General features: G+C 39.1%; 1 protein-coding gene across 1 annotated transcript in view; it reads left to right on the top strand.

Annotated features, from left to right (window-relative positions):
- The first annotated feature begins 310 nt into the window (after positions 1 to 310).
- The window catches only part of LOC129724276 (protein PIEZO homolog), a 112,086-nt gene continuing 96,738 nt past the window's right edge, over positions 311 to 15,658 (top strand). The window contains exon 1 of the mRNA XM_055679010.1: positions 311 to 2,782. Coding sequence (XP_055534985.1) covers positions 1,990 to 2,782 — 793 coding nt within the window. The 5' untranslated portion in view covers positions 311 to 1,989. The remainder of the gene's footprint in view (positions 2,783 to 15,658) is intronic.

The raw sequence follows: 15,658 nt of genomic DNA, 5'->3' as shown, positions 1-15,658 counted from the left end.
ATCCAGCAATTACGATGCGATCCGACGCTGCTGATGTCGTCGTCGACGTCGTCCTCGTCGTCGTCGTCGTCGTCGTTGTCGTTGTTGTCGGCAGGACGTCTCAGGCTGTTCGTCGGTTGTCCTTTCGGGGTCCTGAATGAAAAACGGTGCGCTCGCGCATTCCGCACCAGCCGATTTTGACGACCACGCTCTGACCGGTTCGGGAAAATCGCTCTTCCTCTCATTCTTGTTTGCCTTTCACTTGACTCTGCCTGACAGCAGTCCGATCGGTAAAGCTCAGTACCGTGGGCTGCAAATTGCCAGTTCCCATTACGTCCCCTTTCCCACCGAAAGTTCGTGTGTCAGAAGCTCGTCTAGAGCAGGCAAACTTGTGGACCAGAAAAAAGCGATTCGCCCATTCGGTTCGCTCATTCGCGTTTCATCCCTTGACGAGACAGTTGGTGTGTTGTACTCGGTTCCTGAACGCGCGTCATGGCCAAAGCGGCCTCCCAGGGTGGTCCAACTTACCCCCTCTTCGTCACTATCAACGCCATAAACAGCCAGAACCACTGAGGCCATAACACTAAACGGAAGAACACAGCGAGTGCAAGCGGATCTGACAGATCAGGTGTTTCGAGGATCGCACTGGACAGTGTCGAGAAGAAGAAGAAGAAGAAAAAGAAGAAAAACGGTGCGGCGGAGTGTCCTGGTGAGAACCGAACCGACCAGAGAAGCGGGAATTTCCCGGAAGCAGCAGGTTTTTAAAATAGCTGCTGATTAGGATCTAGAAGCCAGACGTCCCCCAGACCGTGAACCGTGAATGCCAGGTTGCACAACGTTCCTTACCGCGGGGAATGAGTGATTTCTTGTTTTCGCGACAACCTGCAAATTTCCGTGTGCGAAGTGGCAAAGTGGTAACGAAAAACAACTGCTAAGACAACCGGAAGAACAAGTTTATCTTTTTCCCCTTTTATTCCCCCTAATTATTGAATCTAGAAGAAGTCTGAAGCAAAGCAGTGAATTCAACTACAGACGCAATTTGCACTGTGTGAGAGTGATCGAAAAGCGGAAAGAATATCCAAAAAGGCGAAAAGCTCGGAAGTTATAGTTATCGATGTAAAGTTTTACACTAACACACACACGCGTAAGCTAGAAGTAGAGTCGCACTTCACCGAGAAGCGAAACCCGGTGTCTATTTTTATACACTGACAAGTTTATTTCCGCGCAAGAAGGCAAACCGGAAAACAGCCAGTGAAAATCGAATCGAGTGAAGCAAATGAAGAGAGCGATAATTGAGTGCAGGGAAGCAAAGGAACGGAAAAGTTTGCGTTGAAACAGCATTCGGGCAATAATCAGTCGCCGTAGGTTCCACGAAACCTGAGAGCTCCGTCACGGCCAAGACATTCATTCGAACGGTATCAAAATTGGCAGTGGCAGCAGAAAAGAAAAAAAAACAAAAACGCAGGATAACAATCCCATAATCGATATCGGAAAAGGACTGTAGTGAGCAAAGCGACAAGGATTCACACGAGTGTGCTAAAAATAGACCGTCGGGTGGTCGGTCGAAGTGTGACTGCATAGCTATAGTAGTGAATCTAGGTGTGTTGCTCGCTAGTGTAAACTAACCACAGCAGAAAAAGCAACAAACAAAATCAATTGAAAAAAAAAAACAACAGACGTTTCGAAAAAAAAACAAAACTTTCTCGCTTGGTTGAAATATTCGTGACTAACGTGGAGAGAATCGACTTCTAGAAGCTAGGCGTATTCGCGACTGGATTTGAACCTGTTGATTGATTTGTTACGTGTGCGTGTAGTGCGGCGGTTTGCCAGTTCGTGTGTCCGATAGGCGCACACGCAAGGTCCCTAATCACCAGTGTGTGTGCGTGTCTGTGTGTCCGGTGGCCGTAAGCAATTTTCGCTCAAACCATACGATCCCGCAGGAACAATCAATTCCCACCCACGCAACGACCTTTCAACCGACTTAAAACTGTACATAGCATTATCAGGAAGATGTTCCGAGAAATCCTGCCCATTCTGGCCTACATGAGTGTGCTATCGAGCACTTACTCGCTGCACATGGCGCGCGACGCTTACATAAAAGCTCCGCCGCCACCTCCGGCTGCTGCCCAGCTGCTGGAAGAATTGGATGACATGTCCGAATTGCTGGCCGAAAACAGTATCCCGGCTGGTCCACCGTCGTTGCATTCCAAAGTCCACCACCAGAGTGCACTGTTGCAACAGCAGCAGCAGCAACAGCAGCAACAACAACTGCTGGCCCCGCAACTGCACACAATCGGCGGAGTAGCCGCCGGAGGACCCCACGGGGTCGTAATCAATCATCTAACCAGTAACGAACTGCCCGAACTCAGTCCGCCCCCGGTGCGTCACCCGGTCGGTCCACTGATTCAACCCCGCGGTCTGCAGGAACTTTTCGGAGTCCAGACCAACTTCGATATGCGCAACATACACCAGCAGCCACTGGCACCACAATTGCCACCACTACAACAACAGCAGCAGTTGAAATCTTCCTCTGCTGCCGACGACGGTGCCAACAGCGACGAAGATCAACAGCAGCAGCCTCGAAATTCCAACAATAACAACAAGCGATCATCCCACAACAACAACAATGGTGGCACAGCAGACGGCACCGGCGGCTTCATGGACGACGGTCCCAGCAGTAGCGGCGGCAGTAGCAGCACCAGCAACAACAATGGCGGCCTGCCGCAGATCCCGCATGGCATGGCCAGCCAGCTGATGCTGCGCAGTGCACGCGGTCAGCGACAGTACGATGTTCCGCAGATCGGTAAGTCAGCATTGTTATTCTTTTAATATTTAATAATTGATTGATAGAATTGACTATAACGGTTTTAGTATACCAAATGAATATATTTATTGTCAAACCCTGTTTCTAAGCAATGCAATCTTTATTGGAATCCAAAATTTGCTTCTTTGCCAATAACTTCTTGAAGGCTACTTCATGTAAATACTGACCACAGTTACTTTTCAAATAATCCATGAGAAAGGTCCAATTATGCAACATTTGTTCAAACATTTCAGTCTGAATTCCACCAATAACACGTGCTATGCTATCATGCTGATGATCTTTTAGGTAAATTTACCGAGTTGAACCAAGAGCTAAATTGCTGATGTGTGGCATATAGTGTCGTCTTTTTATTTTGCATGTCAACCAAAATCAAATCTTCTAATTTGGTGCAATAAAAAGATCATGGATCGATATCGTTCGCGTTGACAGTAACATTCCGTCCGAGGTCATTTTTAAAGAAAAACGCTCCAATAATTCCACCAGCCCAAAAAACCGCACCAAACTATTGCGATCGATGGTAAATTCATTGCAAAATTTGATAACAACATTTCTTATTGTGGTTCATCTTGGGTCGACTGAAACGATTATGAAATTGTCGTAACAGGCGAGACATATTTAATCAAAGAGAACGAATTTTGATAGTAAATTCCTATGGCAATCGTTCTTCGTTTGTAACAATTTCGTTTTTGACAAATTATGCTTGTCCGTCAAAACATACCAGTGCTGTCAACTTAAAACAAAGTCATAGAAACCACCTTTTATTACCTTAACCCGAATCAACCAAATTCCTAAAGTCATGCTTGTATAACATTTCTTCGATGTTTAAAACTACTCATAACTTTAATTTAATTTCGCTTTTCACTTGGTTCTACGTTCATTAACGGTTGAACGAACTCTGAGAAGATTGGCAGGTGAATTATAGCAGGTTCTATTAGCTGATGCAAGAGTAACTTAAAATAATTTCAGTGAAACTCTGATCATGGATTAACAGTTTTCATTGTTTACACAATTACGTCAGACAAACTAAAATCTGCTTCTGAGTATGATCCGAGAAGTATATTGTTGAAGTAATCAGATGAAATCAAATTCAAACATATAACACTTTTCAATCAAATCAAAAACCATGCGCACACTGAAACAAATTTTACTTGCAGAGTATCTTTCTCTATACCGCTTTCGCTAGACGATCGTAGAAGCTAGAAAAAGAAGAGCATAATTTTTTTCTACGTGGCTTTAATGTAATCTTTTTCCCATGTTTTTAGATCTGCATTAATCAGTTTATGGGTGTCTTTTCACAAATATATAAACAAAAACGGATAGCGTGATATGTCCTTTCAAAAAAAATTATAAAAAGAAGTGCGCTTTGTTATACAAAAATTAGTGCTCATTCGTCTTTTTCAACTTTTACTTCCAAAGAACGCAGCATCGTTTCAGTGTAAACTACAATTTCGTCCTTGTAACAAGCTGTCATACTTCGATGAAATATTCCACGCGCATCGTTCACGGTCTCGCAAAATTACTGAAAATCCAACCAAATGATCTTCACCGTTGTTTTGGTAAAGCTTTTCATTTTCGCATGCAGCAAGTGTTATTAAATAAAAATGAAAGGCCAACATTGATCTAAGAGTGGAAGGTCAGAGTCAGAGTGGAGCCGGTTTCTTTCGGAGTTTGTTTTTCCCAACCATCACTAGTCGCGTAGTGACAATACACAAACTGAACTTACAAAATTGCAGTTTACACAACAAGCTCAGAATAATAAGTTTTCCGAAAATTTTTAACGGTGAAAATCAAACGAATAGGTTTTCACTGCGACTGAACAACTTTTTTTTATTTTACGAGTAACATAAAAATCGAAGGAAGAGAGAACGTACACCGCATGATAGTGGAATATTTCGTTGTCATGGTAACAAGAACGTTGATGGTTGCTATTTTTCACTTTCATGCAATAGCGTTGAAAAATTTCAGCTCGTACCATATTATTACTTGAGTTGTGTGAATATAATTTTAATATAAAACCAACAAAAATTTCTAATAACTCATCGAAAAAGATATCTTAATCTTTGTGCCTAAAGCTGTATATTTTCAATAACGATAACAAAATTTTGCCGCAAAGCTCGAAATAGTTGCCCTAGAAAAAATATAGTTATCAAACATTCCCGTGAAATACGGTGCCTCAAGTTTGTTTGAAAGTGCGTCAGTTTGACGCAGAGCAATCGTTCGTCGGGTTCGTCGCTTCTACGTTGGCTTACGGGAAAACTCATTTAAGTCTCTGAAAAGTCATTATTCCCAAAATTTGGTAGAGAATTCTGAAATAACAAATATTTTATTTAGTTCCAAGTCTGATCAAATATCCTAATGGCTTACGCTACAAAATCGAACATGCTTAAAAATCAATTTCACACGCATAAACACCTCTTTCATGCTCCGTTAGCAAGTTGGAATAAATCGAAAGGTTCATTAGAAGATTTTTTTTATTTCATTGGAAGATTTACATTTCATACTACTAAAATCACATTCAAGTGTAATTCAAACAATTTGATGTTATTTAATAATTTAACTTGCAAAAGGTGCCTGTTTCTAGACGACTTTTATCACTCAATTGCGAATGCTAATGGACTTAAATGAAGTCATTGTTGTGTGAGAAGCCGCTAAGAGTACAGTGGATTAAGATCAAAACTGCTGAGCGGCCTTCTCTTCAAATACTATCGAACGTGTCAAACGTTTACAAGATGATTATTAGATGATAATTTCATTACCGTTTGTCCCGACGCGTAAAAAATCAACAACCGAGGAAAGAACTATTTTATTCTGCCATCAGTTTATTTCTGACACTTGTAAACATTTGCTAGACAATACGTCAGCGCTTTGAAGTTTACTCCAGAAATAGTGCAATAATATAATAATGATTACTTACTGTGTTATTTACAAAACAATATTATTAAATAATATTATTATAATTTTGTTTGTGTCTTTGAAAACGATAACAATAAAAAGAAATTTTTTAATGCATGTTATAATCCAAAAATAAGAGCAGAATATACTTTCTGTTCTCGTTCGAAATCGTTGACGATTTGTTTCGTCACTTGACTTAAGGGGTAATATCCACCAAATGCGCAAAAACAAAGCTTTTTTCATTATTTTTTTTAAAGGACATTTGAGATGTAAGGTATATAAATAATATATCATTGGATTGCTATTCTTGTGACAAAATGGCGACTATGCAGCGATTGCCGTGAACCGCTTTTTTTTTCAAGTTGTTCCGCGGCGAGCAGTAGAAGTCGTGCCCAACTCCACCTATCACCAAAACAAAAAATTTTTCACTATCTACATAAGTGTCGCTAGTGAAGTACACATGATTATATTTTCAGGATTTGTCTATGCAAAATGGCAACGGTTTGAAAAAAAAATTCTTTTTCGACAAAAAAATATCGAATTTGATTGTTCATAACTTTTGTTATTGTTAATCAATCGCCAAAATCGTGTGTAGATAATCTAATGAAGAAGCTACAGTTAAAATTTCAAGTCAATCGGATGTTAACTTTTTCAGTTCTACTGCTCGCCGATTTTGAAAACGTGGTTTTGAGAAAAAGGCGTTTAAAGTTTCAAAATGCTATAAATCTCAACAATTGCAAGAATAAAGCCCCTAATATTTTTTTACCTTCAGTCAGCTATCCCTGCGCTGTAAATTTGTCCTTCCGGAGCTTTATTTTCCTCTTCTTCCTTTTTTATCTGATGTAAGGCTGCGCCTACCCTCTTTCGCGATATCAGACATGCGATGCTCAGCGACTGTGACGCAATTGGCGTCCGACCCCACGCAAAACTCAAACTTGTCACTCATATTTAAGTACTTTTGAATATAGCTCACAGTTGAAAAGTACACTAAGGTCGCTTTTTACGCGGTTTTTTCACGCGGATTTCGGATTTTAGATGAGTACTTGAGGCGATGTAGATTTGATTCTAGGATAGTTTTAGCCAAAAAAAAATTACAAGAAAAAACAATTTTTGGTGGATATCACCCCTTAAACAATCAGTACTCGATTCTAATTATATAACAATATTGTTTCGTAGTAACATAGTGTTATTAAAAAAACCTTTTTTGAACTTTCTTGCGTTAGTTGCAAAATTTCAAGGATTCACTTGCATTTTTACACGCAGCACTGAACTATGCTTCGCTATGAATTTAACAATTTCTGGAGATTATTTAGTATTTTTATGGCTGAAAACGTTCGCCATTGATTTCGCATGTGCAAACATTTATGCTTCATGAACTAAGCTCCAATTTTTTTTAGGTTTGGTTTGGTTTTAAAAAATTGAAATATTTCAATGCGAACGTGTTTGACTACTATTTTTATTATGATTCTGTAAAAATCGCAAAAATCCTGAAAAATTGGTAGAATGATTCATTTTCAATCCTAGGGTTGTATATTACAAAAAGACAAACACAATATTTTTTCCATTTCTGACCAGTTTTCACCTACAGAAGACTTTGTCATTTTCAACGATACAGAAAAATTCACTAACAATTCCAATCGATTTCACTTTTACAGTTAACTCGACTGTGCATGGTAGAAAATCATTTTTCATTTCTAAGGAAATTTTACAACCCAACAAAAGGAGCGCCTATGGTTAATCCTCTTTCACCTTTTCTATGCAAGCTTTTTATAGCGTACTTCGAAAATAAACTTAAAAAAAAAGATACCGTATCAGATCGTTGGTGGAGATACGTGGTCGATATTTTTCACGTTTTGAGACAAGGAAACTTGGTTCCTATTGATCAAACCAAGATAAAAATTAAGCATTCGTTTTGGGATACTTCATGCTTCAAAACTCACAGAAGCTAAAAAAGACCCAGGAAAGAGAATAACCACCATTTCAATTTCAAAGTAGCCCCGAACATTTTTTCAGGATGATCACTCTATGACTAGGATAAAAGCACCGGCCATGATAGAAGTAAATTTAAAATTGTGAAAAAGTATCTTATATTACTCCAGTTTCTCTTTTTTCTCGTTTTCTCCTATTGATATTGATATGATTCGACATACTTAATTCAAACTGTAGCAAATAAATATGCGTATTTTCCTCAATGAAGAAACTAAATATACTTTTCCCTGTTTACTACACAGCCTAACGTTTAGCTTATTTACAAGCTTTTTTTTCATAGACCATAAAGAGATACAAGGAGATGAGAATTGTATTCTGTCGTTTCCTAAAAAAAAACAGAATTCGTTCAGATTATTTACGAAACTGTAAGTTCAGTTGTGTTGGCCAAAACTCATGCTTCGGATTCTTAACCTGGTGACTGTGGTAAGTGGTACTCGAGTTACTGAGGTTGATGTTAAAAAATAATATGAATAAGTTTCTATGCGAAAAAGCAAGAGCGGAAGCTTCTTACTATAGAACAATGACAGGCCATTTTCGAAAAATTAAAATAATAAATTAATCCGTGTTACAATAATTCAAAATAAATTTTGACTCGAATAGTTCCGCACTGCTATTTATGTGTTAATATAATTTTTTTATTTAGTTCGATTAATAGATGTACTGGCTTTTAAGTAAGTTTAATAACAATGATTTTCTGCTCATAAAATATATCTAGATTGTATGGTCAAATTACAAAATAAATTTGTGTGACTTCTTCAACTTTTTCGCGACTTGGTCAATATAGCAGCCCCAAGCAACCAATTTAGGGATGCTATGGCCAAAATAGGAACCCAGAGAAGTGTTTTGGTTTAAAAATATGTAAGAAAAATAACATAGTTTTATTATTTAAACTCAATGTTAGTGCAAAATATAGGCGAAATCATCCAATCTCCCCGTTGAACTGATTCTATTATATGTTTTTCGAAGATAGAAGAACGAATATATCTCATGCATAACATACAATGACCAAACCCTTTTGCTTTTACCCAACGACAATATTAGCCTGAATAAATCCTTGACATCTCCTTTGGAAATTAAATGTCGCAGAAAGTGTGGATATTTTTAAACAAAACGTATCCACCCTTTTCAATATAGGGTGTCGAACGTCTTCGTCAGTGGTTTTCTTCGGCCCCCTTTTGCATAAGTTGCTGTAGAAAAACTGCCGAAGAAAACCACTGACGAAGACGTTCGATACCCTAGATCATTTTTCGTTTCTTTTCAATTTTGTACCCAAAATTTCCCTTCACGGCATGTTTCAACAGGCCGCACCCCTACCTAAACCATTTTATTTACGTTCTTAGACAGAATTTTTTTCTCATTTTTGTTACCTTATCAGATTTTTTTCGCTAATTTCTCCACAATACATCTTAAACTACAAGTTGTCTTTATCGAAAATCATATCAACCTTTTTCAAATTTTAGAAAAGCAGAAGTTTGCGAATGAATACACGTATATCCACCCGGTCATGCTTGACATTCATCGACCCAGTTCCAAAAATTTCGGTTCCCTCGAGGGTTTGAATTGTATCGGTAAAATTTGGTTCTCATCTTTGGATTCTGTTATCTTAACCTATTCCCGGCTGAGAGAAATCAGATTTTACCTCGATAAATGATCTTCAAACTCGTATAACTCAGCAACTGCACACACAATTGACACAAACTGCACTGCATATTGTAGATCGAGCTGTTCTTTAACCGTAATAAGCCGATCAAAACTTAAAGCATAATTGTTAAACTACAATAAAAGTTCAGATATCAGGTGATGTCCTGCGGGAATGGAATAATCGTTGGTAACCTAAAAGATCGACTGAGAACTCTCCGGACTGTTGAATGAGAAAAATGTTGGTAAAATTCCACAATTAGCTTTCTTCGAAGGCTATTTTCCAACTTTTCGGTAGCATCTCGGTATGATATGCCTTTGGCCTCAAAATTTAACTCAAGCTTGCTGCGAAGGCCTTTTTGATAGCATTTGGAGGATATGCCCTTGACCTTTTGATTCAGCAGTTTTTTTTTTCTCATCCGTGCTAAATTTATTTACAGCGATCTTTTTTTTTTTTTTTTTTTGAGGTCGAAGAACAGGAAAAAAATGCCGGAAGCCTCATTGGGTAAATAGAGCGTATGAGGAAAAATTCGTTTCTATTTTTATGCAAAGAGAATTTTTCTACGACTTGTTAGACCATTTTCTTCAGGTTTGCTTTTCGAGATAGTCAATCGACTAAAAAAAGTATTCCGTGCACACCCCAAAATACAGACGCCATAAGCTCTCTAGCCAACGGCTGCGTTTTTCCACGTCTTCCCACGTTGTTTTAAACTGTTTTTTGGACTATATGAACAAAATGAGATCATTCACTATTATTACGAGCGTACGCACATAGCGAAGTCGAAAAGGTGCTGTTTATTCTCACTGTTTGCAAAACTTGTCTTCATTTTTGACATGCAATGAATCTTTTCTCACTTGTATAATATCGATTTCGATTTGTAAGCGAAGCAAAGAATAAGCGCCGAAATTAAGGCAGTCGAAATTATTGTATTGTTCCATTGCCATCAAACGATGATGTCAAAACACGCTGCACTCGCCGTGACATTTCGTTTTGGTGATTGCGAAAAAAAAGATAATTCTGACATATATACTGAAGCTGGAGAAGTAATTTCGAGAGCTCATCCTAAATTTAGTATGGCTGTTACGCTGTACCATTATAGAAACTCAAAACCTTCCAAAGCTCCACCTTCGAAAATAGATCGGTACCACAGTCAAAGAAGATTTCACCAGAAATGATGAAAAGAATGTCAAAGTTAATTCCAATTGAGAGCAGTAATATTTAATTAAATTCGCCCATAAATTGAAAGCAAACACAAGTTGCCTGTAACGTTTGGCTGGCTACCCTTGTTCCCGGAAGCATCTTTCATGCCAATCAGCACTAGTCAAGCTGAACACAAATGACAGTGTAACGAACCGTAGTAACTGAATGCTGTTGCTGATTTATACACACAGGCATCACAAGATTATATTGAAAATCATTTGGCAGCAGGTTAGGAGAGTAACGACAAGCGGAGCCCAATCAAACCAGCGGTTTTACGACTAAGTTGGAATTTGATTTCAAATCAAAATAGTGTGAAAAAAATTTGTTACTTCGGGGTTAGGTGCAATTTATTCTCAATTCTAGTTCCAATTTTCACTGGGTACTTTGACAGAGTTGATTCGAAAATCTCAATCATAAACCATAGTATTGAAACATGTTTGAATAACAAAATCTGCTGCTTAGATAATCAAACTTCTTTCCTTGCCAGCTTGTAGGCGGCTGTCACAAACTATCCCACAATTTTTCCTCATTCTGATAAATTCGACGCCTACGAGCCATTTACTGAGTTATGTCATCACCTTTCCGCAGCTGGTTTCATAAGGTACAACATATCACACGTGTCCCATATCAGTTGCGTGCGAAAAATGCGTGTTGCTGCTGCGCGTTCAACGCCCGTGCAAGCGCTCTGCAGACAAGACCATCACTTCCAGTTGCATGAAACCGAACGCCTGTGTCTGACGCTTCGTGCCCTCGTCTGTGGGGTTCTTTGGCCCGTGCCACACCCGAGTGGGTATGCCCATCATCATCAACGCCAACAACACAAAATAGTGAATAATGGTTGGGAGCAATTTCAAATGTGTCAGTATTGTGGGTTTGTTTGCAAGTCTATCTGTGAAATGTAGTTCCGCAGCTATTATTGGGTTGTTCGCAGTCTCAATCAACGATAAAAAACCTCGTCAAACACGGTAGAAGGTTGTCACCCAGATATGAACCGTAGACAATTTATCTCCTCCACACACGGTTTTGCGAAAAACCGAAGTGAAAAGTTCGAGCACTCAATGTCGTGCTAAATTTTTCATCCAACTAACTTTGTCGATTTTGTTTCGCACAATACTCAACCTCATTCTCCGAGGATCATCGCTGGCGACAGTTTTTTTTTTTTTTCAATTTTCACCGTATATTCGGCATAATGGGATTCGCTGTAAATTGAATTAGAAAATTTGTTACTTCGCCGAGAAAAGTTTCCTAATTGTGCTTCAGTTTCAGGAGTCGAGTATCGTACACTTACTGTTATGAAAAAAGCGAGAAAAACGCAAAAAAAAACTCAAACAAAACACGGCGATATCAATGTTGTATGAAGCTCGACTGACTTGTAACGAAACAGGTGGGCGTTTCATTCTACGGAGATTAATTAGCCGCCTTTCTTGCCGGAGTAAATGGAAGAAAAAAGCAACTTTCCGCCCGACGCCCTTTCAAGCTTTTTGTACTGTGGGTGGGCAAAAAGTGGAGCACTCTATTCTTCGGAAGGTAAAACAAATATGATCATTTTTATCGTATTTCCTCTTTTCCAAAATGAGTCCCTTGTGAGAAATTCGTTAAAGATGAAATAACAGCCCAAACAATTTTAACAAATTGGATTGCAAACCTCCCCGCTTGCGCTTCAAATTTCCTTGTACACCTGATTGACGTCATCCCGTCGATCCGGGGAAACCACAAACTAATTTCACGCCACTTGATTTGTCCGATCAAACTTTTGTTGAGTTACTGTCATATTTACGCGGTGCCAGAGCAGCGTTCCGACCGTGTCAACCGTCCAACCAATCGTCCAATCACGCTAATTAAATTGCCATTGCCGTCGCCTCCACACCACCTCCAACGTGAGCCGGTTCAGAGACGGGGCAATGGAATTCCAACACTTCTCACAGGCAAAGGCAAAGCTCTCGTACGCACGCACAGCTTCCATTACAGCAGCAGGCGAGTCGGCAGCCAGCGACAGTCAGTGAAGTTTTCTCGCCGCCGTCACAGACTGACTGCTGGAATGCTCTGTCGATTATGAATTCCTGCCGCGGATTTAGCCCGTGCCAAGCGGAGCCAATGTTCTATGAATTCCGCTCACGTTTCGCATCTCAGAATGGTGACTGCGGAAGCATTCGCCATCCGGTTAATCATGTCTGCAGCCTAATTTGGACACACTTTTTCCAGGAAAGCTTGGCGATTCTATTTGAGGGATTATTTTTAGCGACGGGTCTTTTTTGTAGGGAGGAGCACAAAGTATAGCATAAGAATTATTTTTCGAATAAAAACGAATAGAATATGTATTTTACTTTTATCTATACCTTTACAGAAATAAATGTCGTTCGATGAAATTCCATCAAAAACGTTGAAAATATCAGTAATGTCAAAAATTCCACCCTAAAATGTTTAAAAAAGTATTTCTTGCAATAGGTTTAGGAATATGATCGGTATGTTCTTATGTTGATCCTGTTAAAAGTAAGGTGGAATAAAATTGTGTTACACACATTGTAACGTCATTTGATTGGGAAGTAAAGTAATGTATCATTATCGGATCAATTTAGACTGTTTCCATGGCACATAGAATTTTAATGTCATGTGTTTACCAATAATATCGCATGAAATCATCAATAAATTACGTTTATTTAAACAATCTTTCTGTCTAGTTTACAGTAACAACTACTATAGCAAATTCGACGGGATTTATTTAAATTTATCATTTTATCTGATCATATATTTGTATCTTAATCGGAACAGTTTGAATCATGATCGGAACAAAAAAATGTATCATAATCGGACCAGCCGTTTTATTTCAGATCCATTTGAATTCAATTTTTTTTTTAGAGAAACAATTTAATTGCCTAAAACTGTTCTTAACATTTCAAAATGGGCGCTGCCATCATTGAAACAAACACAAACCTACGTTAAATCAATCATTGTAACAAGCACAGGCTAAGTGAAGCGATGAAGTCTCAGAAGTAAGCTGTTCCGATTATGATAAAAAATAGGCCTCCGCATTCCACCAATGCTATATTTTCCAACTATGATGCTTACAGTTCATAGCAGTAAATACACTCCGTTACTTAATAGTCAAAAACCCGATTACTAGAGTACTCAGAAGTGGAAAACTCATTTTTACTACTCTAACTAGAATATGTGGTCGTTCATAAAAAAGCACGGTTGGTTTAAGTTTTTACAAAACTATAAAAGGTTTGTTTCATTCAGAATTTGGCTGCATACAATTTCCGACTCCTCCATGATTGGTCCAAAATTGGTAAGACTACAGGATTGCAGGATTTTTATTAAACTTCAAGGAAAAATACAAAAAAAATATTCGTCTGCTGTTCTGATGAATCCTCGAACTTTTCGTCGAATATCTCCCATCAAAATCTGCACAGTGGCAACATCAACCGTAACGGCCATTTTTTTCACCACTTCGCCATATCGGATAATGTTTCGATTGATTTGCCACACTTCTTCAATTTACGCTTGACTATTGCCCAATATCTTTCGATGGGACGAAATTCTGAGCAAATAGGTGTATTAATCCTTTTTTCGACAACATGAATATAATTCTGCTTGGCCCATTCCAGTACATCCTGGGCGTAGTGGCAGCTAGCTAGATCGGGACCAAAACTTCACGAGACCTTCGTGTGACTCGATGGATGGCAAAACTATCTCCTGAAGACACTTCGCCTTATAAACTTGTCCATTCATGGTGGCTCCAGTGATGAAAACTTGTGTCTTCTTTCCACAGCTACAGATGGTTTGCCAAACCATCAACTTGCGAGCGAATTTATCCTCGCAAATAAAATTAAACCTACCTATAGCATTCCCCTTACGGTTCCCAAGGTAAAATTTCCGACCGGGGATTTGTCCAAAGTTCATTTTGACGTATGTTTCATCGTCCAACAAAAAACAGCCATTCTACTGTGTCAGGACTTGCTCGTATAGTTTCCTTGCTCGGGTCCAGCAGTAGGTTCACGCATAAAAGTTCGACCAACTGTACTATGTGCTGTATTGAACCTTTTCGTCAAATAACGGAGGTCTCTCTCTAGGATTATTCCGGACTGTCCTGATGATCTTCGCTCGTAGTTTCCGGTCCAATGTTCCACTTCTACGTTTGGTTTGTTTAGCGCGATCCACCGTCAAAGTGTCCCGGTAACGTTTGAGCACCGTATTCACAGTCGATTTCGGTACTTTGAGAACCTCAGCGATCATTTCCCCTGACCATTCTGGGTTTTCAACGTAGGTTTGCACAGTATTTTCCCGTCTCTCGCGTTTCATCTTGGATAACTTTTCAACGCGTGTGTACCAATTCTGACGAAATTTTCAACACTAAGTAAACGCACTTTCCAGATTGAAACGCTATTATGAGTTTCTCGGTACGACAACTAGAGGCGCTGCAGTCAATAAAAGGAAACTGGCAAATACTAATTGGAACAAATCTTACAGCTCAAACCTAATCTAATCTACTATATACAAGCCGCGTATTCAGAATGTTGACATTGTTTGACAAATTTAGTGTTAGTTTCTATAATTCTGTCATCTACCATTTCACCCTTTCCGACCGTGCCCACACAATTGTGTAGGTAAAAACTTACGAAAAACAAAACTTAAATTAGAGTAATTTCTTTATAAATACACTTGTTTACTCCGTTTTTTTTTAATTTTTTCTTAGTAGCTGCGATGTTGACACTAGCGTTGCGAGCGATAAAACAATGAACTTGACACTCGAAAAACAAGAGAAAAGGTTTTGTTTTAGGTATCTTCTACCTAGGGACAATCAAGGATCATCCGTAAAATTCGGTTTTGCGGAACCTGTATTTGAACTAGGGTCCTCTCCACATGTGAATAGCAGTCCTAGATAAGTGACTTCGGAAAACCACTTAACCCCTGTACTGTTTATGACCACAATGCGGATGGATGGGACTTTAGTATTGGAGATTGTCGTTGGAGGAACATGATCGTTTGGGTTTTGGAAGCATTGATTTTAATTTTCCAGGTGTTTTCGACAAAGGCGTCAAGACATCGCTGAAGTTTGCTGGTGAATTCGCGGGGCATTCTTTCCTTGACGACGATTACTGTGTCGCCTGCGAACAGAAAAAACACGCAGTCATCTC

Source organism: Wyeomyia smithii, chromosome 2, assembly GCF_029784165.1.
Source record: "Wyeomyia smithii strain HCP4-BCI-WySm-NY-G18 chromosome 2, ASM2978416v1, whole genome shotgun sequence".
NCBI lineage: Eukaryota > Metazoa > Arthropoda > Insecta > Diptera > Culicidae > Wyeomyia > Wyeomyia smithii.
The sequence above is the reverse complement of the archived record's forward strand: the minus strand, read 5'-3'. Positions and strand labels throughout refer to the sequence as shown.